Source organism: Staurois parvus, unplaced genomic scaffold (genome assembly GCF_062004578.1).
Source record: "Staurois parvus isolate SC_StPar_1 unplaced genomic scaffold, SC_StPar_1.0 ptg000362l, whole genome shotgun sequence".
In the NCBI taxonomy this organism is placed as follows: Eukaryota; Metazoa; Chordata; class Amphibia; order Anura; family Ranidae; genus Staurois; species Staurois parvus.
In genome coordinates this window covers 3,691,112-3,717,941 of record NW_028318158.1, presented here as the reverse complement: position 1 = coordinate 3,717,941, position 26,830 = coordinate 3,691,112, and the positions used below count along the sequence as shown (strand labels likewise).

General features: G+C 41.5%; 1 protein-coding gene across 1 annotated transcript; it reads right to left on the bottom strand.

Moving 5' to 3' along the window:
- Nucleotides 1-7,403: 7,403 nt before the first annotated feature.
- Nucleotides 7,404-24,236, bottom strand: LOC149456371 (mitochondrial amidoxime reducing component 2-like). Its single transcript, XM_089685036.1, has 7 exons — nt 23,939-24,236; nt 20,658-20,831; nt 16,723-16,888; nt 15,651-15,791; nt 13,931-13,995; nt 10,212-10,283; nt 7,404-9,161 (listed from the first exon to the last, which is right to left on the bottom strand). The coding sequence occupies exons 1-7, from the start codon at nt 24,163-24,165 to the stop codon at nt 9,035-9,037; spliced, it is 972 nt and encodes a 323-aa protein (XP_089541162.1). The 5' UTR covers nt 24,166-24,236; the 3' UTR covers nt 7,404-9,034.
- Nucleotides 24,237-26,830: the final 2,594 nt, after the last annotated feature.

The following is a 26,830-nucleotide window of genomic DNA, read 5'->3' as shown; positions in this document are numbered from 1 at the left end:
TTTTTTAAAGAAAAATCGGCCAGTTTTCGACCCATCTATGGCCTGCATTAGAATCTGGTACAGTTTTGGATAGTAATCAATCAGCTGCTAACTTCAGCTGTTCAATTAGGCTTTGACAATAAAACCTGGAAGCTGATTTTTTTGCAGAGCTGCAGCAGATTTTACATGCTCTAGTTTTAGTAAATCTCTCCCCATGGATTTGCAATGAGCTACTGAGATCTTCCTCTAGTGCAGGGGTGTCCAACCTTTTAACTTTCCTGGGCCACATTGGAAGATGAGGAATTGTCTTGGGCCACACATAAAATACACTAACCATTAGGATAGCTGATGAGCTGAAATAGTCAGGCAGATCACAGGTTAACGAACACTGATATTATGTACCTATCCGAGTAATAGAATGTCATTTTTATTTTTTTATATTATAAAAGTAAAAGAGGGCAGCATAAAACTAGTGCAATATTTGACACTGTTTTTGCTACAAAAATGCATTAATATCTGGTTGGATGGATGTAGAAGTAATTCCTAATGAATTCTCAAGGTGATCATCAGATATTTTGGTTCTAGTTTGCCCTTCATGTGCTTTATCCTTGAAAATAGTTGCTCACAGATATAGGTGCTGCCAAAAACTGATGACATGAATAAGGAGTGAATGTGAAGAGTGGTAAATTCTTCGGGGGGGGGGGGGGGGAATAAAAGACCAGTACGGAGGAAATGTCAAGTTTTTCTTTGGCGGCATGTGTTTGCTAGGCGTAAACACATTTTTAGGTTTAGCAAACACATGCCTCCATTGTAAATTGTAAACTTATTTGGCCAATCAGTGATCACATGAACAGTAGTAAACAAGATGTCGTTTCCTGACATTGTTTACTACTTGTGAAATCTGTGAATGATCACAGAGGTCACATGGTACAAGTCTATTCACAACAGCCTTGTACCATGTGACAAGCTGTGACCAATCACAGCTCTCACAGTATTTCTCAATGGCTGCTGGAATACAGCCATCGAGAAGAAGAAATTATTGCTTTTACAGCCTTTATGGGTGTAAAAGCAATCAGTGTACAAAAAAAAAAATATACATCACCCCCCACAAGTAGTACAGTGTCACTATGGTGACACTGTACTGCTAGGATGACAGTATGTAAAAAATCCCATAAATAATAATATTAAAAACAAAATTTTGAAAATTTTGAAAAATTATAATTTGGTTTTATGAACTAATTAGTTTTTTTTACTGAAAAGATATCTGAACACATTTTGGCAAAGATTTATGAAGAAAGATTATTTATTTGCTAATTTTTTAAGAAAAACACTTTTTTTTCAAAATGTTTGGTCTTTTTCATGTATATAGCAAAAAAATAAAAATCCCAGTGGTGAACAAATACTACCAAAAGAAAGTTTTATCTGTCTTAAAAAATTTTTAAAAATGTTATATGGGTACAGTGTTGCATGATCGTGCAATTGTCATTCAAAGTGTGATAGCTCTGAAAACTGAAAATTGTCCTGGACTGGAAGGGGGTGAAAGTGTCCGGACTTGACGTGGTTAAAACAAGTAAATAGGATATACTTTTCTATCTATTTACTAACGCTAGCAGCATAAAGATTAGAAATAGTCCATGTTGATTGAAAGAGTGACTTACCCTAGGTGGTACTGCAGAGCATCCAATCTCAATATGCCTTTTCTTGGCAACACGTCTCTACCCTACCTAGGAATTAAACTGGTGCCCCATTTTTCATGCTTCTATTGTGTTAACTATCCACCCCTTTCTAAAAAAATTGTTGGAGGACATGGAAGCGTGGTTGGACACAACTCTATTCTGGATGAGGATTGCATCTGTTAAGATGATGGTTCACCCCAAATTATTATATTATTTTAGAACTCTGTCCATCTCTGTCCTGCTTGTGATGATTCGGCAGTTTCAAACAAAAATCTTCAAATTCATTTGGGGCACCAAAGGCTGTAGTTTAGCCTATGCAACATTGTATGCCCCCAAAGAATCAGGTGGACTGGGAGTCCCTGACTTCGGAAAATACTATGTAGCAGCACAACTCACACAATTATGCCAAGTCCATCTAAGTTTATCTAGGCCTGATTGGATATCTCTCGAAGCCCGGGCCTGCCACCCATTACCAATAGACATGGTACTCTGGATCCCCTATAGACTCCGAACAGCCATCATGTGCCTGACACTTTCACATTCTATACACCTGTGGGACTCCTCCAGCAAACGAAGGCCCCTATCCTCCCCTCATATGCCGGTTGCTCCTTTCTTCAAAAATCCTTTGTTACAACCCATGCAACCCATTAATTTTAGTTGGTGGTTGAACAAAGGCCTTTACTGTATACACCATTTCCTTAACCACAGGGGTGCTCCCCCTTCCTCATACTTTGTGCAATCTCTTCCGATGCAACCCTATGAAAGTTTCCGCTTGCAACAAATCCTTCACTTTCTCCACTCTCTACAAAAAACAAGCCCTGACCTTGCAGTATGTTCATTGTTTGAAAACTGATGTATATGGGAGACTGAACAGCGGGGTTGCAATCTTAATGTTGTAAAAATTACTCACTACTCCAGCATCGAAACTTTCCTATCAAATGGTGTAGGAGAGGGACCTGGGCATTGCCCCTGAGACTTAAGGGCTTGAACCACCTGCGTTCATAGAGGTGTCATAAATGTAGCATTGGTTGAAGCAGGCTACAAGGTTATACCAAATGGTACCTGGTACTGAATTGCCTTACTAAAATGTATTGGGGCTCCTCGTCCTGCTGCTTCCGGGGTTGCGGCCAAGTGGGAACAGCCCTCTATATGTGGTATATGTGGTGTACCTGCCCCAAGGTTTGTCGCTTTTGGATAAGGGTCCACTATCTTATACATTCAGTTACCATGGTCAACATATCCAAAAATGCTCGGATGGCACTATTGAATGTCCCAGTGGATGACATCCCAAGACACTCATAAACGTTGTTTAATTTTATGTTCCTAGCGGCCAAAATCACCATAGCAACAGCCTGGAAAAGTCCAGTGATTGATCTGACCTTGATGAAACGTAAACGAACTTGGATCATGCTTAATGGAAAGATTGTGAGTGTCTTACGGGATAAACAAGCTGTCTTTGATAAAGGATGGAACCCTTGGCTTTCTTATCTGCAGGTTCTGGACACCTAGGGGTGGCTCCCAGACATGAAGATGATGGATCACAGGATGGACACACCTTTACCCTCTCCTTTCTTCTTTCACTTTCCTCCTCCTTTCCTTCATCTCCATTTCCCACATTTTCTCTTACCTTTAATGTAAGTTGGTTACTGTCAGGACACTGGTCTAGTCTAATGCCTATATATTTGTTCATTACAAGCGATATCTTTATGTAACGAGACAGATGCAGTCTCAGGACCCTACAGATATTTTTGATTCTGAGTTGTTTTATCTGCATAGGTTTATTGCGACCGATCTTGGCTTTCTAGTGGAGATTAGAGTTAAATTTATGGTTCAATAACCTTTGTTACTTATGCTAGCCCTATGGCTTATGTTCTGGGAACTTATTGTCAACATTCTCAGTGATTGTTGTTTCTGTCTGCATCCTCTGTACTGAATGTATTATTATTACAATGCCTTGAAAAAGTATTCATGCCCCCTTGAAGATTTCCGCATTTTGTCATGTTACAACCAAAAACGTAAATGTATTTTATTGGGATTTTATGTGATAGACCAACACAAAGTAGCACATAATTGTAAAGTGGAAGGAAAATGATAAATGGTTTTCAAAATTTCTTACAAATAAATATCTGAAAAGTGTGGTGTGCATTTGTATTCAGCCCCTCTGTTCTACTTTGTAGAACCATCTTTCACTGCAATTCCAGCTGCAAGTCTTTTTGGGGATGTCTCTACCAGCTTTGCACATCTAGAGAGGGACATTTTTAACCAATATTCTTTGCAAATAGCTCAAGCTCTGTCAGATTGGATGGAGAGCGTCTGTGAACAGCAATTTTCAAGTCTTGCCACAGATTCTCAATTGAATTTAGGTCTGGACTTTGACTGGGCCATTCTAACATGAATGAATATGCTTTGACCTAAACCATTCCATCATAGCTCTGGCTGTATGTTTAGGGTCGTTGTCCTGCTAGAAGGTGAACCTCCACCCCAGTCTCAAGTCTTTTGCAGACTCTAACAGGTTTTCTAAGATTGCCCTGTATTTGGCTCCATCCATCTTTCCTTCAGCTCTGACCAGTTTCCCCATCCCTGCTGAAGAAAAGTATTCCCACAACATGATGCTGCCACCACCATGTTTCACAGTGGGAATGGTGTGTTCAGGGTGATGTACAGTGTTAGTTTTCCACCCCACATAGTGTTTTGCTTTTAAGCCAAAAAGTTCAATTTTGGTCTCATCTGACCAGAGCACCTTCTTCCACATGTTTGCTGTGTCCCCCACATGGCTTCTTGCAAACTGCAAACGGGACTTCTTATGGCTTTCTTTCAACAATGACTTTCTTCTTGCCACTCTTCGATAAAGGCCAGATTTGTGGAGTGCATGACTAATAGTTGTCCTGTGGACAGATTTTCCCACCTGAGTTGTGTATCTCTGCAGCTCCTCCAGAGTTACCATGGGCCTCTTGGCTGCTTCTCTGATTAATGCTCCCTTTGCCCGGCCTGTTAGTTTAGGTGGACGGACTTGTCTTGGTAGGTTTGCAGTTGTGCCATACTCTTTCCATTTTCGGATGATGGATTGAACAGTGCTCTGTGAGATGTTCAAAGCTTGGGATAGTTTTTTATAACCTAACCCTGCTTTAAACTTCTCCACAACTTTATCTGGTGTGTTCCTTGTCCTTCATGATGCTGTTTGTTCACTAATGTTCTCTAACAAACCTCTAAGGGCTTCACAGAACAGCTGTATTCATACTGAGATTAAATTACACACAGGTGGACTCTATTTACTAATTAGGTGACTTCTGAAGACAATTGGCTCCACTAGATTTTAGTTATGGGCATCAAAGTAAAGGGGGCTAAATACAAATGCACGCCACACTTTTCAGATATTTATGTGTAAAAAATTTTTAAACCCATTGATCATTTTCCTTCCACTTCACAATGATGTGCCACGTCACAATTATTTTATGGTCTATTACATAAAATCCCAATAAAATACATTTACATTTTTGGTTGTAACATGACAAAATGTAGACAATTTCAAGGGGTATGAATACTTTTTCAAGGCATTGTATGTATTGCTTGATTTTAATGGTAAACCTAATAAAAATTATTGAAACAGAAAAATTAAAGCAAGCTTAGAAAAATGTATGTGTGCTGGTTGAAAATACTTTCCCCTTAAAAAATGTAAAAATTAAAGTAATTGAATTATACATTTATTAAGAAATATTACGTTAATCATAACATTCACTGTGGCAATTTATTATACAGCACAGAAATATTCTTGGTATATGGAAGGCCATTCAATCACATATTGGAAACCATTCTGATATACAATTATCGCTTATGGCAAAAATTGTATCAGTAATTGTTGTTGCAGAGCATTCCATAAACTGGTATCTGCTAAGCATGCAAATCTGTTATTGGAGAGGCGAGGGCAGAGGAGCAGAGGACACTGGCAGTTGGGGTTTATCCAGGGGAACAATTGTAATGTAGACCCAGAATTTGTTTTTCAGTATGTTTTTGGTGTCATGGCACCTCAAAAAAACTAACAAACATGTCATACATACCTGCTCTGTGTAATGGTCTTGCATCCCTTTATAAAAAAAATTCTCCATGATGTAAACCTATCATCAATGATATTGTCCAGCAATGAAGATCCATGTCAATCACCAGGAACAATGGCCACCAACTCACCAACAGGAGAAAATCCTATCGACTAATAGACACATCCAATGCCATTGTTGACTAGTGTCCAATGACATATCTGGGGTCCTGCCGCTAAAAGTAAAAAAAGAATGGGGTTTCCTGGGTGTCCCCATTGACCAAGTATGGCTGTGGTCATATTTGGTCAATGTCTTTGTTTACATAGTGAGGATTCCTGATTAGTAATAAAATGGGGCCAGGTGACATCACTGGCTGCTAAGGATGTGGCGGATGCTGCGACTTACGCACCACTGCGCCACTTTCTTAGTTATAACTGCCAGATAGGAAGCTTTTATAGATAGTAGCAATGGAAATACTGCTATTATATATGATGTTCGGCTCTCGCCAGACAGGTTAAATGTCCAGTGTTTGGTTGACCACGTGAACACAAAATGTTCAATCCATATTTGTGATCATACCGAACCTTGAACACATCTCTAGCTGTCAGCCTAAAACAAGAAGTGTTGTAGGTACTGTTACTATAGTGAGAATTCCAGGTAAGAAATTTTGCAACAGATTTACAAAAAATTATTTGTTTAAATAATATGTAAACCTAACTTTTCATATTAATGATATGTGCCTGCTGTACCATTTACAAGTAAACTGTTTGTATCGCATCCTTTGTGTGAAATTCCTGGTGTTCCTGTCAGTCCCTCTGCGGAGAGGCTGCCGAGGCATGAGAGCACAGCGTGGTGAGTTTTCTGTCTGTGCTGCTCTCCTCCAATGATCAGACTTGTGCTCACACCCCCCCTCCCCAGTTATTCACTGGGAAGACCAGTGCGCTGTTTCTCCTTCACCAGCTCTCTGATCTCCTTATGCAGCTGAGAACAGAGGGTATGTGATCACTTATAACAAAGGAAAAAAATGCCTCAAAAAATTGTGTACAGTGAGGCATGATGCCAAACATTTTGAAAAACAGATATTCATTTTACATACCCTTTAACCACTTACCGTCCGGCCCATGTATATAAATGGCCAGACAGGAGCAGTGCAGGGGTGGGTTGTCGTTTATAAACGGCACCCGCATTTTCAGCTTGTGCCCGCTTCCTGGGAACACCGATCGCTGTACGGGACCTCTGTGTGAGGTCCCGGTCACATGATCATTAATTGGCCTATCAGTGATCACATGAATAGTAGTAAGCAAGATGTCACTTCTGACATCATTGCTTACTACGTGTGAAATCTGTGAATGATCAGAGGTCACATGGTACAAGGCTATTCACAGCAGCCTTGCAACCATGTGACAAGCTGTGACCACAGCTCTCGCAGTATTTCCCAATGGCTGCAAGAATGCAGCCAGAGAGAAAGAGAAATGATTGTTTTTCCAGCCTTTATGGGTGTAAAAGCAATCAGTGTTAAAAAAAAAACAACTCTTCATCACCCCCCACAAGTAGTACAGTGTCACCATGGTGACACTGTACTGCTAGCGTGACAGTATGTTAAAAAAACAAATAATATAACAAAATAAAAATGTAAAACAATTAGAAAAATTATAATTTTTGATTATAAACTAATTTGGGTTATTTGTTTTTACTAAAAAGATAACTGAATACAAGATTTATGAAGAAAGATTATTTATTTGCAAAATGTTATAAGAAAAACACTTTTTTTCAAAATTTTTGAACTTTTTAATTTATATAGCAAAAAAAAAAAATCCCAGTGGTGAATAAATACCACCAAAAGAAAGTTTTATCTGTCTCAAAAAATTGCTAAAAAATTCATATGGGTACAGTGTTGTATGACCGCATAATTGTCATTCAAAGTGTGATAGCACTGAAAGCTGAAAATTGGTCTGGACAGGAAGGGGGTGAAAGTGTCCAGACTTGAAGTGGTCAAACATGTTTTCTACCAAGTCTGATTACTCTCCCCCCCCAACAAAGACTGGACAACGGTGACTGTAGGCATTGCAATTATTTGTTCATCGTCGCGATAGTGCCACATTTATGCCTGGTCTACGAGTGAAAGTTTTGAAAGATTGTGGGTGCATATAGTGTATTCCTATATATCGTCCACATCATCTGATCATTATATCATCAGAGTCAATCAAAAGTTTCCAATTGCATGAAATCAGAATTTCATCCCACACATTGCAATTGAACAGTCTGATTTAAGTGGAACTCCAGTCATAATTTTTCATAATCTGAATGAATGGTACTACAAAACACAAGTTCTGCTGTGCTTTATTACATTGTATAAATCTAAACCTTAGTGATTATTCCTTTTAGGGAGATTTTGTAGTTAGGTGCTGAAAACTGTGATTCACGTTGCATTTTCATAGTAATAATAAGGTGTACTTTGGAGCCTTTTTCAACCAGGGTGTCCTGGGGTGCCTTCAGATTTCTTCAGCGGTGCTTTGGTAAAATGTCCAAAAATTTACCAAAATTTGTATACAAGCCAGCAGATGGATTAAGGCTACGTTTCAGTTACACAAAGTCACTGGTTTTCATTGTGCACCATTACAACCTTCTAGCGCCAGCATCCTAACAATCAGTGACATGATTGGTTGATAAGAAGGATGTTGGGATGCCTGGACAGCATCCTTGTTTGTCCCTCGCCGCCCTTCTCCATCAGCACTGGGATCACATTAGCTGAGTGAGAGAGAGAAAATGAGAGAGAAGAGAAACATTGGAATACTAGTCAGTACCAGTGTACAAAGGTGTATTTGCTTTGGAAGAATAAATGGCTTTTAACATTGGAAGTCCTAAGAGCGTGGATGTTGCTGCATTATGTAAAACTATTTGTTTTATTTTTTACAATTTAGAATGGGGTGCCTTGAGATTATACATTATTTTGAAATGTTCGGTGACTGAGAAATACTGTTTTGGAGTATGTAGATCACTGCATCCTATGTAAAGTGCACCAAATCTGCTGAAAAAAAACAGTATGTGAGTGCAGCACCAATGCTGAATGTCAATGGCCTCATTTCATTGCGTGAACTTTAGTAACTGTGATAAATAGCCGGGTATGGAAGGGGCATGGATTTAGGAACTGCCCCATTGCAACACAACTGAGCATTCACATAGCTGGAGATAAAATTCATTGCAAATCCTGATGAATAGACATGGGAAAAGCATGGTACAGATCTCTCATTGTCACCCACTCTCCAAGAGAGAGATCTCTCCAAGTATGGCCAGTCTTGTTCAAGTCCAATTAATGGTTTGGTGGTTGGGTGTCATCACCAGCAGCGTTCAGTAGGATATCTCATATACAGGATCTCCAACTTTAATCATCCCCTTCTTCTGAATTCTCACAAATTGTCCAAAGAGTGGAGAGGACTTGTAGACCTCCTTATCCTTGGTATCACACAGCCGGTAACTGTAGAGAAACACAAGTCATTGTAATGGAATCTGCAGGTTGTGGGTGGGCATGCTTTACAACACACTCTCTGGTTCATGTATTAGCAGTCAAAATAAAAAACTGGCTTGAATCTGCTTGGTGGTTGTAAGGAATAACTTAGTAGGCAGCAAGGAACAGTGGGAGTGTTTTAGAATTTCTTTGTTGAATCACAGGGAGGTGTTCCCAGATCACCAACTAAAGGAAGACAGGTAGATGGATGCACTACTACACATGTAGAGAGTTCTGACCATTTATTTTTGTGGAATTTCCGTGACACCATTGTTGGCCAAACAAACAAGAGATCCCTGTACTCAAATCCCAACAGCTAGTGCATGCATTTATCCCATTGTTGGCCATTCGCCCTTTAATGAGAGTAGGCAATAGTGCAGGACAGGATGTAATAATGCAGGAGAGGATGTTAAACGTGCTTCAGCACTGCCTAGGTGAAAGGCTGAATTACTGAACAGACAGGCTATCCTTCGTTCATGCATATGGAAGTCTAATTTTCAGATCTGGCCCAATAGTATTGGCCCAATAAAGAGCAATTAAAGAAGCACTAAATAATATATACTTGTATTATAATTGATAATGTTTTTCATGTACAAATAAGGTAATGATCAATTAAATATGCATGGCAATTATTAAAAAATTTCACACTTCACTATGTAAAGGTTTTTAAAGATTTACAGTCCTAATACACAAATGACTTCTGAACACCACTAGCCTAAAATGGCATCCCAGCAAAATTTTGTATATCAGATATCTCTGCTTTTTGATTTAGCTGATGCCATTCATTCCTAAAGACAGCCCAACCCACCTGCTTTACAGCATACCGCACTACTATACATTTTGGTGCACTGCGTTACAGAAAATAGTGCATGCTCCTTTAATGGTGCCTTTTAGTATTTTTTTGGTGCATTTTGGCATAACACACATTAACACGAGAATTCTAACACACTACAACAAAGCAGACCCAGCCTTATACTTTTGAGTGCATGTTGAAAAATTCCATATTTTTCCTAGACAGACCTGCGCAGCGTCTCCAGTGGCTCCTTCATATTAATAATTCCGGTGTCAGGATCCACTGTGGTCAATATACATCTATAAAAACAGGTATAATACATGTAAATCATAATAAGCAGAATTCATGTTGAAATTATTCATCTTCATTTTTTTTTTACTGATGTCCATCTAATTCTGCCACCTAACATAACCTTGGTGAAACTTAAAGAAAGCCAAAATCATTCTAGGGGAAAAAAAAAGACTTTGAGCTTGTGTATACAAGGGAAACTGTCGACAGAAGGGCAGCAAAACTGAGAAGAGGCATGGAGGAACTCTGCTATGAGCAGGGCTTTTTATCAGTGGGAATGCAGTTCCGGCACCTCCAGCACTGAATGTATGTAATGGCAAGGACTGCTGTGGTGTACTGGAAGGTCTATTGATGCTGGCAGCTGAGGGATGTATTGTTACTGGAGGGGATCTATTTTTGCATGGTGGTCTACTGTTGCTGAGGAAGTCTGTTTTACTGGTGGGGGATCTATTGTTGCTAGAAGGGATCTATTGTTGAGGGAGGGGTCTATTGTTGTTGGCAGCTGGAGAGTCTATTAATTCTCGCTGCTGGGGGATCTGTTGTTGCTGCTGGGGGAAATTGTTGCTGGTGGGGTCTATTACTGCTGGCTGCGCGGAGTCTACTTTACTGTTTTTCTTTTTATCATTAACACCTTCTATTCAAATTACTTAGCACCACAAAATGATAATTGGCTCTGTATTCTCTATAAGGATCCTGTACTGAGAGGTGGGTGGGTAGGGGGTCGAACCAAGGGACTGTGCTTGAAGAAGGGTAGGGGGCGGAGACAAGAAGAGATTTAGAAGGAGGCAGTTCCTGCACCTATTCTCTGAGAAAAAGAACCCTTGCTATGAGGAATAAAGTAAGTAAACTGAATATATTCTTTTGTGAACAACATTAATGGGGGATATGATCACAATGTATAAATACATACAATTGTGCTCAAAAGGTTGCATACCCTGGTAGAAATCGTGAAATTTTGGCATTGATATTGAAAATATGACTGATCACACCAAAAACCTGTCTTTTATTTAACTTCTTGCCGACCAGCCACTGTAGAAATGCGGTGGCAGGTCGGCACAGCTGGGCAAAACCACGTTTTAAAATGTGCGTTTGCAAAACAGGTAGGGGGCACGTGCGAGGCACATGCCCGCCCTACTGTCCCGCCGATTACCGGCCGTGTCCCGCCGATTAGTGGCAATCACTGACAAAGAGCAGGGCTGCAGTAGCTCTGCTTTCTGTCAGTCCCCTGTCAACTCCTGACATTCTGATCCAGAGAGAAGAGTTTATCTCTCCGGATCAGCCTTGTTCCCGTGCAGTACACACCCCCGCCCCCTAGTAAAACACTCCCCTCACACAGTTAACCCTTTCAGTAAATAAAAAAGTTAACCCCTTCCTCCCCAATGCCATTAGTACAGTGTCAGTGTTTTTTTTTGCACTGATCACTGTATTGGTGTCACTGGGGATGTCAGTGACCCCAAGTCAGTTCCCCCCAGTGTCAGAATGTCCGCCGCAGTCCCGCCATAAGTCCCTGATCGCCGCCATAAGTCACTGATCGCCGCCATTATTAGTATATAAAAAATAAAAAATCCCAGTATCTTTCCCGCCATTTGTAAACACTATAACTTTCACGTAAGCCAATTAATTTACACGTATTGGTTTTTTTTTTAGCAAAGACATGTCGCAGAATGCATTTTGGCAGAAATTTATGACTAAATTTGATTTTTAAATTTTTTTTTACTGGACATGTTTTATAGCAAAAAGTCCAAAATATAGTTTTTTTTTCCTCAAAATTGTCAGCCTTTTTTTTTTATAGCGCAAAAAATAAAAAACGCACAGGCGATCAAATACCACCGAAAGAAAGCTCACTTTGTGGGAAAAAAAGGATGTAAATTTAATTTATGTACCGTATTGCATGACCGCGCAGTTATCCGTTAAACTAGCGCAGCGCTGTATAGCAGAAAAATGGCGTAAATTGCAGTATCTATACCATAGTTTGTAGACGCTATAACTTTCACACAAAGCAATCAATATACACTTATTGGGATTTTTTTACCAAAAACATGTAGCAGAATACATTTTGGCCTAAATTTATAACCAACTTTGAGTTTACTATATATTTTTTATAGCTGAAAGTAAAAAATATAATTTTTCTTCAAAATTTTTGTTCTTTTTTTGTTTATAGCGTGAAAAATAAAAAGCGCACAGGTGATCAAATACCACCGAAAGAAAGCTCTATTTGTGTGAAAAAAGGACGTAAATTTCGTTTGGGTGCAGCATTGCATGACCGCGCAATTATCAGTTGAATTAGTGCAGCGCTGAGTAGCAAAAAGAGGCCTGGTCATTAGGGGGGTAAATCCTCAGGAGGGCAAGTGGTTAAGGATATTGATCATAAGAAGCCATTTATTATCACATAGTTGTTTGGCTCATTTTTAAATCATACTGATAACAGAAATCACCCAAATGGCCATGATCAAAAGTTTCCATACTCTGGAATGTTTGGCCTTGGTACAGACACACAAGGTGACACACAAAGAATAAAATGGCAATTAAAGGTTGATTTCCCACATCTACGGCTTTTTAAATTGCAATTAGTGTCTGTATATAAAAAGTCAATGAGTTTGTTAGCTCTCATGTGAATGCACTAAGCATTCTAGATACTGAGCCATGGGGAGCAGAAAAGAACTGTCAAAAGACCTGCGTAGCAAGGTAATGGAACTGTATAAAGATGGAAAAGGATATCCAAAGCCTTGGATATGCCAGTCAGTACAGGTAAATCACTTATTAAGAAGTGGAAAATTCAGGGATCTCTTGATACCAAACCAAGGTCAGGTCAGGTAGACCAAGAAAGATTGCAGCCACAACTGCCAGAAGAATTGTTCGGGATACAAAGAAAAACCCATTGGCAACCTCAGGGAAAAAAAACAGTGCAGTTGTTTTTAAGGAGCACAATATGATGATACTTGAACAAAAATGAGCTGCTTGGTTAAGTTGCCAGAAAGAACCCTTTATTGAACCAATACCACAAAAAAGTGCAGTTACAATATGCCCGACAACACCTTGACATGCCTAACCGGGTTTTTACTGTGGAAAATACTATAGCTGTATATTAACATTCATAAGTAATAATACCAGCGATTGTTGATCCAGGGAATATCCAATTTCCTTGGGCAATCTGTTAGAGCAAAAAGACCATTCTTTATAAGGGTTTTTTTTGCCTTCCTCTGGATCAACTTTGGGTTTGGAGCTCTGTTTATGGAGGTTTTCATTTTATTTATTCATTTTTTCGCCAGTTGAACTTAATGGCTGAATGAAAGCAATTAACAGAGAAGCACTGGAGAAAAAGTGTTAAAGCCCCTGTCAGATTTTTTTGTCTGTTTCTTTGTGGAGGAGATTCACACACTTTTGGCTCTTGTGGCCATTGTCACCAAAACAGAAAGTGATGATACATCATTACCAGAACCAGAGGTGGGGGGGAATCTGCCATTGGGGATACCTGTTTTGGTGACAGATGTCTAAGTGGGGGATTCCACTCTGGTGACATTTCCTCCAAAATGAATAGAGTATACAGCAGTTTGAGATTCAAACAGCCATTAGATAGTACAGGAAAGTTCCAGTTTAGACTTTAGTTCATCTCTATATTAGAAAAGAAAACATACACAGTCTGTATAAATATACTGACCGCGGACAAGGCATGACTTGTTTCAACGTCACGCTTTCACCAATCTGAAGCTCATTCCAGGAGTCCTACAATCAGAAGATAAAAATATCATATACAGTAGACATGCATTAGAGGGCCATCATTATCCAAACCGTTAAAATAAAAATATTTAACATTTAATAGACATAAAACAAAGCTTACTGTACCTTACCCACGTGGCGGTTTTATTTTATTTTTTTAAATGGCTCTTTATTACTTTTTTCTCTAAGAGTTTCAGCTCTGCCTGAAAATTTTGTAAACAAAATTTTCAGAGAGCAGCAGCAATACTTCTATTTTACCGTTAGGTGGCAATAGAATACAACAATCCACCCCACAACAGCAAAGTGAAGCATTTCCCAACTTCATGTTATGCACCATTTACACAGATGTTAATGATGGATTGTTGATTATCTTAACCTTATGTCCATGCCTGAATTTTGAGAAGGCTGATCTTGTACCTGGTGCATAGAAAGATTTCACATGATTCCATCATGGTGCTTTCTCCATCAGTCACTATAGATGAGTACTTCTTCCCCCAACAGTTGCTAAGGATGGGTAACACCTACCTCATCATTCACTAGGATGAGAAGTACTTCCCCCAACAGTCACCAAGTATGGGTAGCACTTACCTCATCATTCACTAGGATGAGAAGTATTTCCCCCAACAGTCACTAAGGATGGGTAGCACCTACCTCATCATACATTAGGATGAGTAGTACTTCCCCCAACAGTCACTAAGGATGGGTAGCACCTACCTCATCATTCACTAAAGATCAGTTGTGCTTCCTACTACAGTCACTAAGAATGGGAAGTGCTTTCTGCATCAGTCACTATAGATGAGTAGTACTTCCCCCAACAGTTACTAAGAGGGGAAAGCGCCTACTTCATCTGTCACTAAGTATGGGTAGTGCCTACCTCATCATTCACTATGGAGGGGTAGCATCTACATCATCTGTCGCTAAGTATGGGTAGTGCCTACCTAACCAATCACTAAAGATGCTTTCCCCATCAGTCATTAATGATGAGTAGTACTTCCCTCATCAGTCACTAAGGATGGGTAGTACTTCCTTCATCAGTCACTAAGGATGGGTAGTACTTCCTTCATCAGTCACTAAGGATGGGTAGTACTTCCTTCATCAGTCACTAAGGATGGGTAGTACTTCCTTCATCTGTCACTAAGGATGGGTAGTACTTCCCTCATCTGTCACTAAGGATGGGTAGTACTTCCTTCATCAGTCACTAAGGATGGGTAGTACTTCCCTCATCTGTCACTAAGGATGGGTAGTACACTACCCATGTTTAATGACTGATGAGGGAATCATCAGTCATTAAACATGGGTAGTGCCTACCTCATCAGTCACTAAGTTGCTTCCCCCGTCAGTCATTAATGGATGGGTAGTGTTATTCCATCAGTCACTTCAGTCACTAGGATAAATTGTGCTTCCCCCCATCACAGGGGCGGACTGACAACTCATGGGGCCCCCGGGCAATAGGGGATCATGGGGCCCCCGTGTCCTTGCTCACACTCAAATCACACCCAAAAAAGTCTATAAAAAGATACCAGGGGCATTTCATGGGGCCCCCTACTGACCCCGGGCCCTCGGGCAGTGCCCGAGTGCTCGAATGGTCAGTCCGCCCCTGCCCCATCAGTCACCAAAGATGGAAATGCTTCCTCCATTAAAATTTGAATTGAGTACTCTACCTCGGCAAAGGCTTTACATTCAGAGACCACAATGTTTGGGCGAAAGTTTCTGATGGAGACTTTGTTTTCCAGTTTGGAGTTCAGGTCTTCTAATGAGGCTTCAGATAGTAGCAGGAGGGGGCTGAGGTCAGGGTACGCCACCTGATGGACAGTAGAACATTGTCAAGTTAAAAATACGGACAATATTATTGATCATATAGCAGCAAGTTTGCTACTGTCTTAAGTCAGGATATTCATAATTGGATACAAACCTAATGCAGTGTATGATTATGCTGGGTGGTTGGAAGGGGGGGCAGTAAAAACAGTCAGTTGAGCTATATTTTTGTAAGATACAGTTGCAACATACAAAATAATAATAATAATTAAAAAAACTGTTTTTAAATAAAAGATTTAATTTTCTTTTACATTTTTTGCACATTCATCAACTAGCAATGAAACAGAGGGGTTTCTTTTTTATTAAAATGATGCACCAAAGTAAAACTAAACTTGCAGTGTAAAAAACTGCTGGCAGATAGATATTTTTGGTAGAAGAGACTTTTTACATCCCTCCCTTTCCCCCTGACCACCTGCAATCTTATACAACTAGTCCACCAACAGCCGTGCGTTATAGATGTCTCAAGTAAATGCCGGGTGCTGGGATGAATTACCTCCCATGGCCATCATGGTTACATCATCTTAAAGCAGCCAATCAAGACTACTGAACTCCGAAGACGACAGGGAAAAGATGGAAGCACCAGTGATGGATTTCTGGTGTTTTACAAGGTAAGTGTGCCATAATGTGTAAATATGCTATGCATACTTGCATGTTTTGAAGAAACCTCCTACGAAGCTGAATACTTTAGTTCTGCTTTAACTATTCTAACAAAAGTATGGAATTGCTACATTTAGCTTGGCTATCTAGACATCAGTGACCGGTACAGCGACAAGGCACAAGGCAAGAAGCCAGATTGGATCATTCTGGAATTTATCATTGTCCCAGAACAGCAGCATTTCTTATTTCCAAGTGTTGGGAGTTAATACATGCAATTTATCTACTGATCCAATGAAGGGTGCAGCGATTATAATGGCTCACCTGGTCATTTTCAGTATATGTGGCATATTCTTTTTTTGGATTACGGCGCTTCATCTTGTCCTCGAACTGTACTAAGCGGTATGTTTGGACACTCTTTAAGAAGTCTGTGATCCATCGAGATGCTTCGTCTCCACAGTCTCTGCCCGAGACCTCATTCCCATGGACTCTCAAAAATAAAACATAATAGATTCTTTTCTTATCACTTTTTATCTGATTTCTTCTACTGGGTTCAGAGACCATTCACATACCTTTTAATGTCTGAGTTCCTAAACATCATATTTTAAAAGGATGGAGGGGTGAGGCTGATGTAAAAAAAATGTGCCTTTTATAAACTCATGTGCCCATGTGTCTTCAGCTCAAAATCTGTTAGAAGAATATGCTAAAGAGGAATTCTGGGCATTTTGATTTGCCACCTACCTCCCCGCTATACAAACCTTTTTACATATATAAACCTATACATACCTTTTTCCTTCAGTCTTCTACCCACTCCAGTTACATCACAGCAGTTTCCTCTTCTTCCTCCAGCGGCATACATTATTCCAGGTATGAATGGTGCTCACATGAAGGGCTGATGTTAGAAAACACAGGGCCCCATTCAGCCAACCTGACAGACCCCCCACCCCAAACCAAAAAAAAACAGTTTACTATGCTTCAGTTATGAATTAACAAGGTGAGTAAATGGTACCGATCACTCGCTGTGTCCATTATGGAAAGAAAGGGGCTGGTAAATGTGGTATATTTACTGGACCCTTCCCCCACACTCCATCCTGAATGCCCCTATTTTGTGCTTGTAACTGTCGGTGGGAAGGAGAGCACTGAAGACAACAGCACACAGGGGGCCTAGATATCAGGGGGAAATATATGGAGCACAAGGAGGATGATGATTGCACTGGGAAGGGGGAGAAATTGGAGGAATTGGGATTAAAAAAGTTGTCTTTCCCACCCCTCTAGGCAGGGCTGTGGATAAGGGGGTATCACCAGTCCTCCCGTATGGGGCCCAGGCCACTTGGGGAGGGGGGGGGGCTTGGCAGCTGGGTGAATTGGATGTGGGCAGGAAAGTTACTCGGCACGGTGGGGCAGTTACTGGGACTGATCCCCTGTATGGGTCTCTCTGCAGCAGCTGAAAGCCAGTGGGAGGGAGAAGAGAAGAAGCCAGCTTTCAGCTTCTGCAGAGAGAGCCATACAGGGGATCGGTTCCAGTGACTGCCCTACTGTGCCGATCACAGTCTCTGCCCACATCTGATTCACCCAGCTGCCTGGGCCCCCACAGTGGCCTGAGCCCCGTACAGGAGGACTGTGGTACACCCTTATCCACGACCCTGCTCACACGCTATTATGGCCTGAGTACTGTAAGCCCAGCCAGCGTAATGACAAGCCACCTTAGGGTGGGGCACGTGAAATGGGCAGAATGATGCAACTGCCATTTTGCCTTGAAAAGGACCCTGGTCCTGGACCATAAGGAAGTTGCGGACAGCTGGAGTGTGGAGAGGGTAAAAATGGCATTAAAACAATTTATGAAATTAAAAAAAAAAAAAAAGAACCACACATGTGCATGAGGGTGGGGACAAAGAGAAGGCAAATGTATTAAATACTTTCTTCAGCTCTGTGTATACAAAGGAGCATGGGGGAGCTCTTGTCCATAATGGGCATGGTATTGACACAGCTCCAGGATATCCACATTGGCTCACAACTGATATGATCCAAAAATATTTAGACAGAATAAAGGTGAATAAAGCACCTGGACCAGATGGCATACACCCACGGGTCCTTAAAGAATTGAGCTCTGTCATTTCAAAGAAATGGTTTTTAAATTTTAGGGACTCTTTAATGACTGGAATAGTACCACTGGATTGGCGTAAGGTCAATGTGGTGCCAATATTTAAAAAAGGGGTCAACCTTTTTACCAAGTAATTATAGACCTGTTAGTTTAACTTCTATAGTTGGGAAGATACTGGAGAGTTTAATAAAAGACCACATAGATGAGTTCTTGCTGGAAAAAAATATTTTAAGCAACAGACAGCATGGATTCAAGAAAGACAGAAGTTGTCAAACAAATCTGATTTCTTTTTATGAAGAGGTGAGCAAAACCTTGGACAGAGGGGTGGCAGTGGACATAATATATTTGGATTTTGCAAAAGCCTTTGACACAGTTCCCCACACACGACTAATGTGTAAGGTAAAGTCTATGGGCTTGGAAAAATCAGTATGTAAATGGATAGAAAGCTGGCTAAGGGATCGTATTCAAAGAGTAGTGGTTAATGATTCATACTCTGAATGGTCTAGGGTTGTCAGTGGTGTACCCCAAGGTTTAGTGTTGGGACCCTTACTTTTAAATATATATTTAAAAATTATATAGGGTCTGGGATTAAAAATACAATTTTTAACAGTCTTTGCAGATAACACCAAGCTTTGCAGTGGAATAACGTCAACACAGGATGTCTTCAATTTACAAGCCAACCTCAATGCACTATGTAATTGGGCAACTATGTGGCAAATGAGGTTTAATGTTGATAAATGTAAGGTGATGCACTTGGGGGGCTAAGAATATGCATGCATCATACATACTAGGGGGGGGTACAACTGGGGGAATCAATGGTGGAGAAGGATCTGAGAGTTCTGGTAGACCACAAGCTTAATAATGGCATGCAATGCCAAGCTGCGGTTTGTAAAGCGAGCAAAATCCTCTCTTGTATTAAAAGAGGTATAGACTCCAGAGAGAGAGAGAGAGAGAGAGAGAGAGATAATATTTCCCCGGTACAAATCATTAGTAAGACCTCAGCTGGAATATGCAATTCAGATTTGGGCTCCAATTCACAAAAAGAACATTGGGGAACTGGAGAAAGTACAGAGAAGGGCAACTAAACTGATAAGAGGCATGGAGGAGATCAGCTATGAGGAAAGATTAGAGGAACTGAATTTATTCTTTCTTGAGAAGAGGAGATTAAGGGGGGATATGATCAACATGTATAAATACATCAGTGGTTCATATAGTGAACTCGGTGTAGAGTTATTCACCCTGAGGTCATCACAGAGGACAAGGGGGCACACTTTTTGTCTGAAGAAAAATAAATTTCATCTCCAAACAAAGAAAGGTTTCTTCACAGTGAGAGCTCTGAAAATGTGGAATAGACTCCCTCATGAATTGGTTCTGGCCAGCTCAGTGGATTGCTTTAAAAAAGGCCTGGATTCTTTCTTGGATACACAGAATATAACTGGATACTAACATTTATAGGCAAAGTTGATTCAGGGAATATCCGACTGCCTCTTGGGGGATGAGGAAGGAATTTTTTTCCCTGCAGGAGCAAATTGGATCATGCTTTGCTGGGGGTTTTTTTGCCTTCCTCTGGATCAACTGTGGGTGTAGGATTATAACTTTTTTTTTTGTAATGGTTGAACTGGATGGACTTTTATCTTTTTTCAGCCAGACTAACTATGTAAAATGTGAAGAATCAAGGTATCGTCACACCCTCTAGTTACATGCTGGTATATTATATGGTCCCTGTCTAAATTGACCCTAGTATTTATATGTATGGATTTGAAGTAGGGACCTTAGACTGTTAGCTTATGAAAACCAGGGACTGATGTGAATGTCCAATATATAAATTGCTACTTAAGTTGTCAGCACTATATAAATACCTGTAATAAACAGTAATAAATGATACTGATATTTTTGAATCAGCAAGTTTAGAAATGTAGCTTCTGCTAAAAGTAGAATGGTGTTTATAGGATTCAGTAGCTCAAGCTGAGCATGAGGGCTAATTCATCCAAGGCTTTAATCAGACAAACTGAGCCATCAATCCATTTGTTCATCTCTATTTCTGTTCTGTTTTATTGTGTGTGCATGATACTGATGCAGATGTATATCCTTGCTCTGTGTAGCACTATGGAATAGGTGGGCGACATATATATATTTTTTCTAGGATCCAGATACATACTTGCAGGTAAAAATAGAATTTCTTGTTGGTAGTTTCAAGGGAATGTCCAGTTTATTCATTCCTGGTGCACTGAGAGTTAAGTGTCCTTTATGACAGGTTAGCGTTATCAGCACCATGCGAGGCTCCTGTCTGGCGGTAACATGAACTTTGTCTTCCTTTACAACAAGCCAATGTCTGCAATGATATCAGAGAGACAGAAAAGGGAAAAAACACAAAATGAAAGAGGACACAAAAGGGGGAGGGGGACGAAGAGCAAAGGGGATAGAAGGATAAGAAGGGGAGGGGGAGAGTGGGGAAGAGGAGAGGGGAGGGAAAGGGGGGCAGAGAGGTAAAACAGAAAAAGATGGAGCAGGCCAGGATGGAGGAGGGGGGGGAGGGAGAAGAGAGCATGGAGAGGAGGTGGGAGAAATGGGGTGGGCGAGGGGGAGGAGAAGAGAAAGGAGTAAGAGAGAAAAAGAGGATGTAGGCAATGAGGGGGTGATGAGAGAGAAAGTTAGAGGGGGAAGAGATCATTAGTTACTTTAGTATGAGACTAGGTATGTCCAGCATTTTACAGGTAGACGGGCAGACTAAGGACGAGACAAGGTGGCCCAAACCCGTGGAAAACACAAAAGCAGGGTCACACAATAGAAGACAATTTGGACAATGTCATTGACCACATATGGCCATGTGGTCATATTAGGTCAATGATGTCACCAACATTTGTTATGTGTGGCTGCAGGGCTGCAATCGTGAGACAGTTTTTCGTGGATGTATTGAGTGTTGGATGCACAACCCCAGCAACGCACAAACAAGTGCTTCATTCCCTACCAACACATGCACAATCTGGTCTCTCTTGCAGCTCAGAGTTCTGTTAGAGTGAAAGAGGGCCAGCCGTGCATGCATGGGTAGCTAACAATCCCAGGAGCTCCTTTGTGATTTTCTGGGGCCATGAACCTAGATTGTAAGCTCCCAGGATCAGGCCCTTCTTTCCCTCTTGTATTGAATTGTATTGTTGCTGTATTGTCTCCTGTTATATTGTAAAGCGCTGAGCAAACTGTTGGCGTTATATAAATCCTGTATAATAATAATACTGATCCAATGTTTAGCACATCCTGTCATCAGTAAGACAGAGAGGGGAGGGCAATGGAATAAGCACCTTGAAAAGTAAGCATCCTTTTGCAAAACAGAGAACTGCATATTAATGTACTGAGGAAGCTCTAATGCATAGGAATACATTTTGGCAAATGTCATAAAGGCCTTGTTCTCATGGGCATACTCCAGCACAGGGGCAGACTGACCATTTGGAAACTCGGGCACTGCCCGAGAGCCTGGGGTCAGTAGAGGGGCCCATGAGGTGCCCCTGCTACCTTTTTTCATAGGCTTTTTTGAGCTTGGGCAAGGACACGGGCCCCATGATCCCCTATTGCCCGGGGGCCCCATGATCCCCTATTGCCCGGGGCACCATGAGTTGTCAGTCCGCCCCTGCTCCAGCATACACCAATGCGAGGGCCATGGTTGCACAGGTGTTCTATGCATCTGTGCAGTCAATTGGGAAGCAGCAGCTGCACAGAGACAGCAGCTGATCCCAATTTGATAGTCATGTGGGTGCGAGTGCACAGCCCGGAACACACGGGTTAATTTACTAAAGGCAATTAGACTGTGCACTCTGCAAGAGCAGTTGCTCTAGAGCTTAGTAAATGGGGTAAAAATTCCCTTTGCAAAGAATACCAAATCACATGGAAGGAATTTTTTTTTAAAAAAAGCTTTTTTGCATGCACATGATTGGATGAAGGAAGTCAGCAGAGCTTCTGCACATTTACTAAGCTCTGGAGCAACTGCTCTTGCAAAGTGCACAGTCTATTTACCTTTAGTATATCAGCTCCTAAGTGTCTGCATTGGGGGCTGTGCACACACGCTGGCTTAAAGCGGAGTTCCACCTAAAAAAATTTTTTAAAAAACTGTAGCTTCTGACTTTTAAAATACAGCCACTTACCTGTCCTTCGGTCCAGCGGTGTCCTCACTACGGCTGGTTTCACAGACCGTCTTCTCTCCCTGGCACCGGCATCTTCAGTGAGGGCACCCGGCTGTGACAGCTTGTGAATGGCCCCGTAGTCTTCTGGGACCTGTCACGTGTCCCAGAAGACTACAGGGAGGGAGGGGAGAGGACATCTTCCGCTTCCGATCGCCTAGGCAATCGCAGCAGAAGTGGGTGCGGGTACCTGTCAAATTCGGTTACCCGCTCCCCAAAGGTGCCAATCCTTAATGGGGAGCGGGGGACAAAGGCTTAAAGCAGAACTTCCCCTTTTGGGTGGAGCTCCGCTTTAAGATTGGGAGCAGTCGCTGTATCCATTCATAGGATCTCAGCTGATCCCCATCCCAGGAATTTCAGTTGCAAAGAAGACAACACTGGACTGCCTGGACTAGTAATTATGCTTTTTCTTTTATTATAATACAGGGACTAGTAAAGGTAGGTTGAGGTTCATCTTTAAAGACCTTTCTTTATGGCCACATTTCCCTGCATGGGGATGCACGGGTGTTCTGTGCATCCCCATGCAGGCAGTCCCATTGTGTCATTTAGGATCAAATCCCAACCATGGCACTACCTGCCTTGTGTCTGCATGTTCTCCCTGTGCTTGTGTGGGTTTCCTCCGGGTACTCCGGTTTCCTCCCACACTCGAAAGACATGCTGGTAGGTTAATTGGATCCTGTCTATATTGTCCCTAGTATGTGTATGTATGAATGTAAGTTAGGGACTTTAGATTGTAAGGTCCTTGAGGGTTAGGGACTGATGTGAATGTACAATATATATGTAAAGTGCTGCGCACATTGACAGCACTGTATAAGTACCTGAAATAAATAAAATAAATTGGGATGTAGCAGCTCCACAGACACAGCCACTGCTCCCAAGTTAACATCCATACATGTGCTGTTACATGGTCCTGTACACACAGTGTACATTTAGGGCCATGCACACGAATCCACACAGGTGTCAGAATGGGAGCAGCAGCTGTGTCCGTGCAGCCACTGCATCCCAACTGGCATGAATGGGACTGTCTGCAATAAGATGCACAGAACACTTGCAGGTAAAAACACCCCTATAATACGCCCATGTGAACCACGTCTAGCCTTTGCCAAAAAAACAAATGTAATGTACATTCACATGTGTTTATTAACATTACAAGATGGACATTGATGGGAACGGGTCCTAAAAGTGAAAGATTGCACACTATCGCTGAACTTTGCAATGCCTTATTGAACTCAGTGAGTCCTACAACACTGTAGTAGCAGAGTCTTCATACCTGTCACTGAACTCTCCATTCTTCAGCCCATACTCCCTACACTCCGCTTCTTGAAGGGGGATCCCTTTGCATGACTTTACAGGGTAGAGGAACAGCTGTGAGATCTGCCCCACCTTCCTCACATGCTTCTTCTTCCTCCTGGACAGGAGTAGCCAGGTGACAGCCACTGTGGCACCCAGCCCGGCCAGGCCAATCAGGAGGGTGCGGTGCTTCGAGAGAGCCTCCATAGCTGAGTGTAGGACAGACTTGCCTTCCAGAATTTATATCGCATTCCAATCCAGCAGAACACCACTCCGCCTAACTTCACAGGACAAAAACAACTGACGTGGCTCCCTTCCCAGCCATTGGAGCCACCTACTGTTATGTTAACTATTTCCCATACTCTTATTTTACAAAGAAAGAACATGGTTCTATTGAAAATGGATTATGTCTACTGTGGCCCTCTTTAGGTTAAATATAAACAGTGATTTTTTTTACATGCACCAATAAGCACATATATATATATATATATATATATATATATATATATATATATATATATATATATATATGACATATTTGTAATTTATTTAAACATTTGCAAAACCAGAAGTTTGTAGAGACCTGTCCTCCTGCCCCAGCAACCATGGACTCTTTACATGAGCACAGGGAAATCTATTTATAATAATCCCTTAAAAGGAATGTATAGCAGTTTTGTACATATCCATTTATTATATATTACAGTCAGGACCAAATGAAATTACATTTCTAAAAGAGGTTTTTGTTTAGTTTGGTAAAAATGAACTATTGCATATGAATACTATGTAGTCTTTTATCAAGCCAGCAGAGGGACCTCTAAGTTCCTTTTAACATGCTTGAGTGCACATTTGCATTTCTCTAGGCCAGCCTTCCTCAACCTTTTCAACGCAGAGGAACACTTGACATAACTTTGCGGTCTCAGGGAACCCCTGCTAAAAATGACTATATCTACAATTCATGATACATTAGTGTGATAGTGGTAAGAATGTTCCTTACACTTGTGGTCATTGGGAAGAATTCCCCCTTACAGATAGCTAAAAAGATCAATGGTGTCAGTGGGAACTTACCTGAGAAGCAAAAATTGCTCATTGCTCAAGGAACCCCTGGCAACCTCAGGAGGAACCCTGGTTGAGAAACCCTGCTCTAGGCCTTGCAGTGTGTAATACCACTCTGTAGCATGTGTTGCTTTAAAGCAGCCTTTTTCAACCAGGGTGCCTTCAGGCTTCTTCAGGGGTGCATTGGCAAAATGCCCAAAAACTGTATACAAGCCAGCAGGTGGAACAAGTTTGCCTTTTAGTACACAAAGCCACAGGTTTTCATTGTGCACTTTTATGACCTTCTAGCTGCGGCATCCTAACAACCAATGATACCATCAGTTGATAAGGAGAATGTTGGGTACATGCATCATCTTTGTTTGGCCCTCCCCTGCCCCTCTCCGTCAGCACTGGGGTCACATTAGCAGAGTGAGGGAGAGAAAATGAGAAACACACACTGGAATACTAGTCAGTACCATTGTGCAAAGGTGTATTTGCTTTGTAAGAATAAATAACCTCAAATGTTGGTTGTACTGGATGTGTGCAGAATAGGTTTTTACATTTTAGATTGGGTGCCTTGAGACTGTGCAGAATTTTAAAGGGTGCCTTGAGATTATGTCAAACAACAAAAAAGAAAAATTCCCAGCTCTAACTTGCCAGCTTGCAAACAAACCAAATTAACCTGTCTAACAGTATGCTTTAAAAACAGGGGTTTAGTTAGCACACAATGTGTAGCATAAGGTTATACCTGGACACTACAGAGGTTGCACAAGCAGTCCAACTCCTCCAGGATGGCACATCAATACGTGCCCTTGCCAGAAGGTTTGCTGTGTCTCCCAGCACAGTCTCAAGAGCATTGATTGCTGGACAGGGCTGTAGAAGGTCCTTAACCCATCAGCAGGACCAGTATCTGCTCTTGTGTGCAAGAAGGAACAGGATGAGCATTGCCAGAACCCTACAAAATGACCTCCAGCAGGCGACTGGTGTGAATGTCTCTGACCAAACAATCAGAAACAAACTTCATGAGGGTGGCCTGAGGGCCCAACGTCCTCTAATGGGCCCTGTGCTCACTACCTGGCACCATAGAGCTCGATTGGCATTTGCCATTGAACACCAGAATTGTCAGGTCTGCCACTGGCACCCTGTGCTTTTCACAGAGCAGGTTCACCCTGGGCACATGTGACAGACGTGAAAGGGTCTGAAGAAGCCGTGGAGAACGTCATGCTGCCTGTAACATCGTTCAGCATGACCGTTTTGGTGGTAGGTCACTGATGGTCTGGGGAGGCATATCCATGGAGGGACACACAGACCTTTACAGGCTAGACAATGGTATCCTAACTGCCATTAGGTATCAGGATGAAATCCTTGGACCCATTGTCAGACCCTACACTGGTACAGTGGGTCCTGGGTTCCTCCTGGTGTACAACAATGCCCAGCCTCATGTGGCGAGAGTATGCAGGCAGTTCCTGAAGGATGAAAAATTGATACCATTGAATGGCCCCCACATTCGCCTGACCTAAATCCAATAGGACACTTCTGGGATATCATGTTTCCGTCCATCCAATGCCGCCAGGTTGCACCTCAGACTGTCCAGGAGCTCAGTGATGCCCTGGTCCAGATCTGGGAGGAAATATCCCAGGACATCATCCATTGCCTCATTAGGAGCATGCCCCGACGTAGTCAGACATGCATACAAGCACGTGGGGGCCATACAAACTACTTTGTACCGTTTTGAGTTGCTGCAATGAAATTTCAGCAAAATGGACTAGCCTCCTGCATAATTTTTTCACTTTGATTTTTGGGGTATCTTTGAATTCAGTCCTCTGTAGGCTGATAAGTT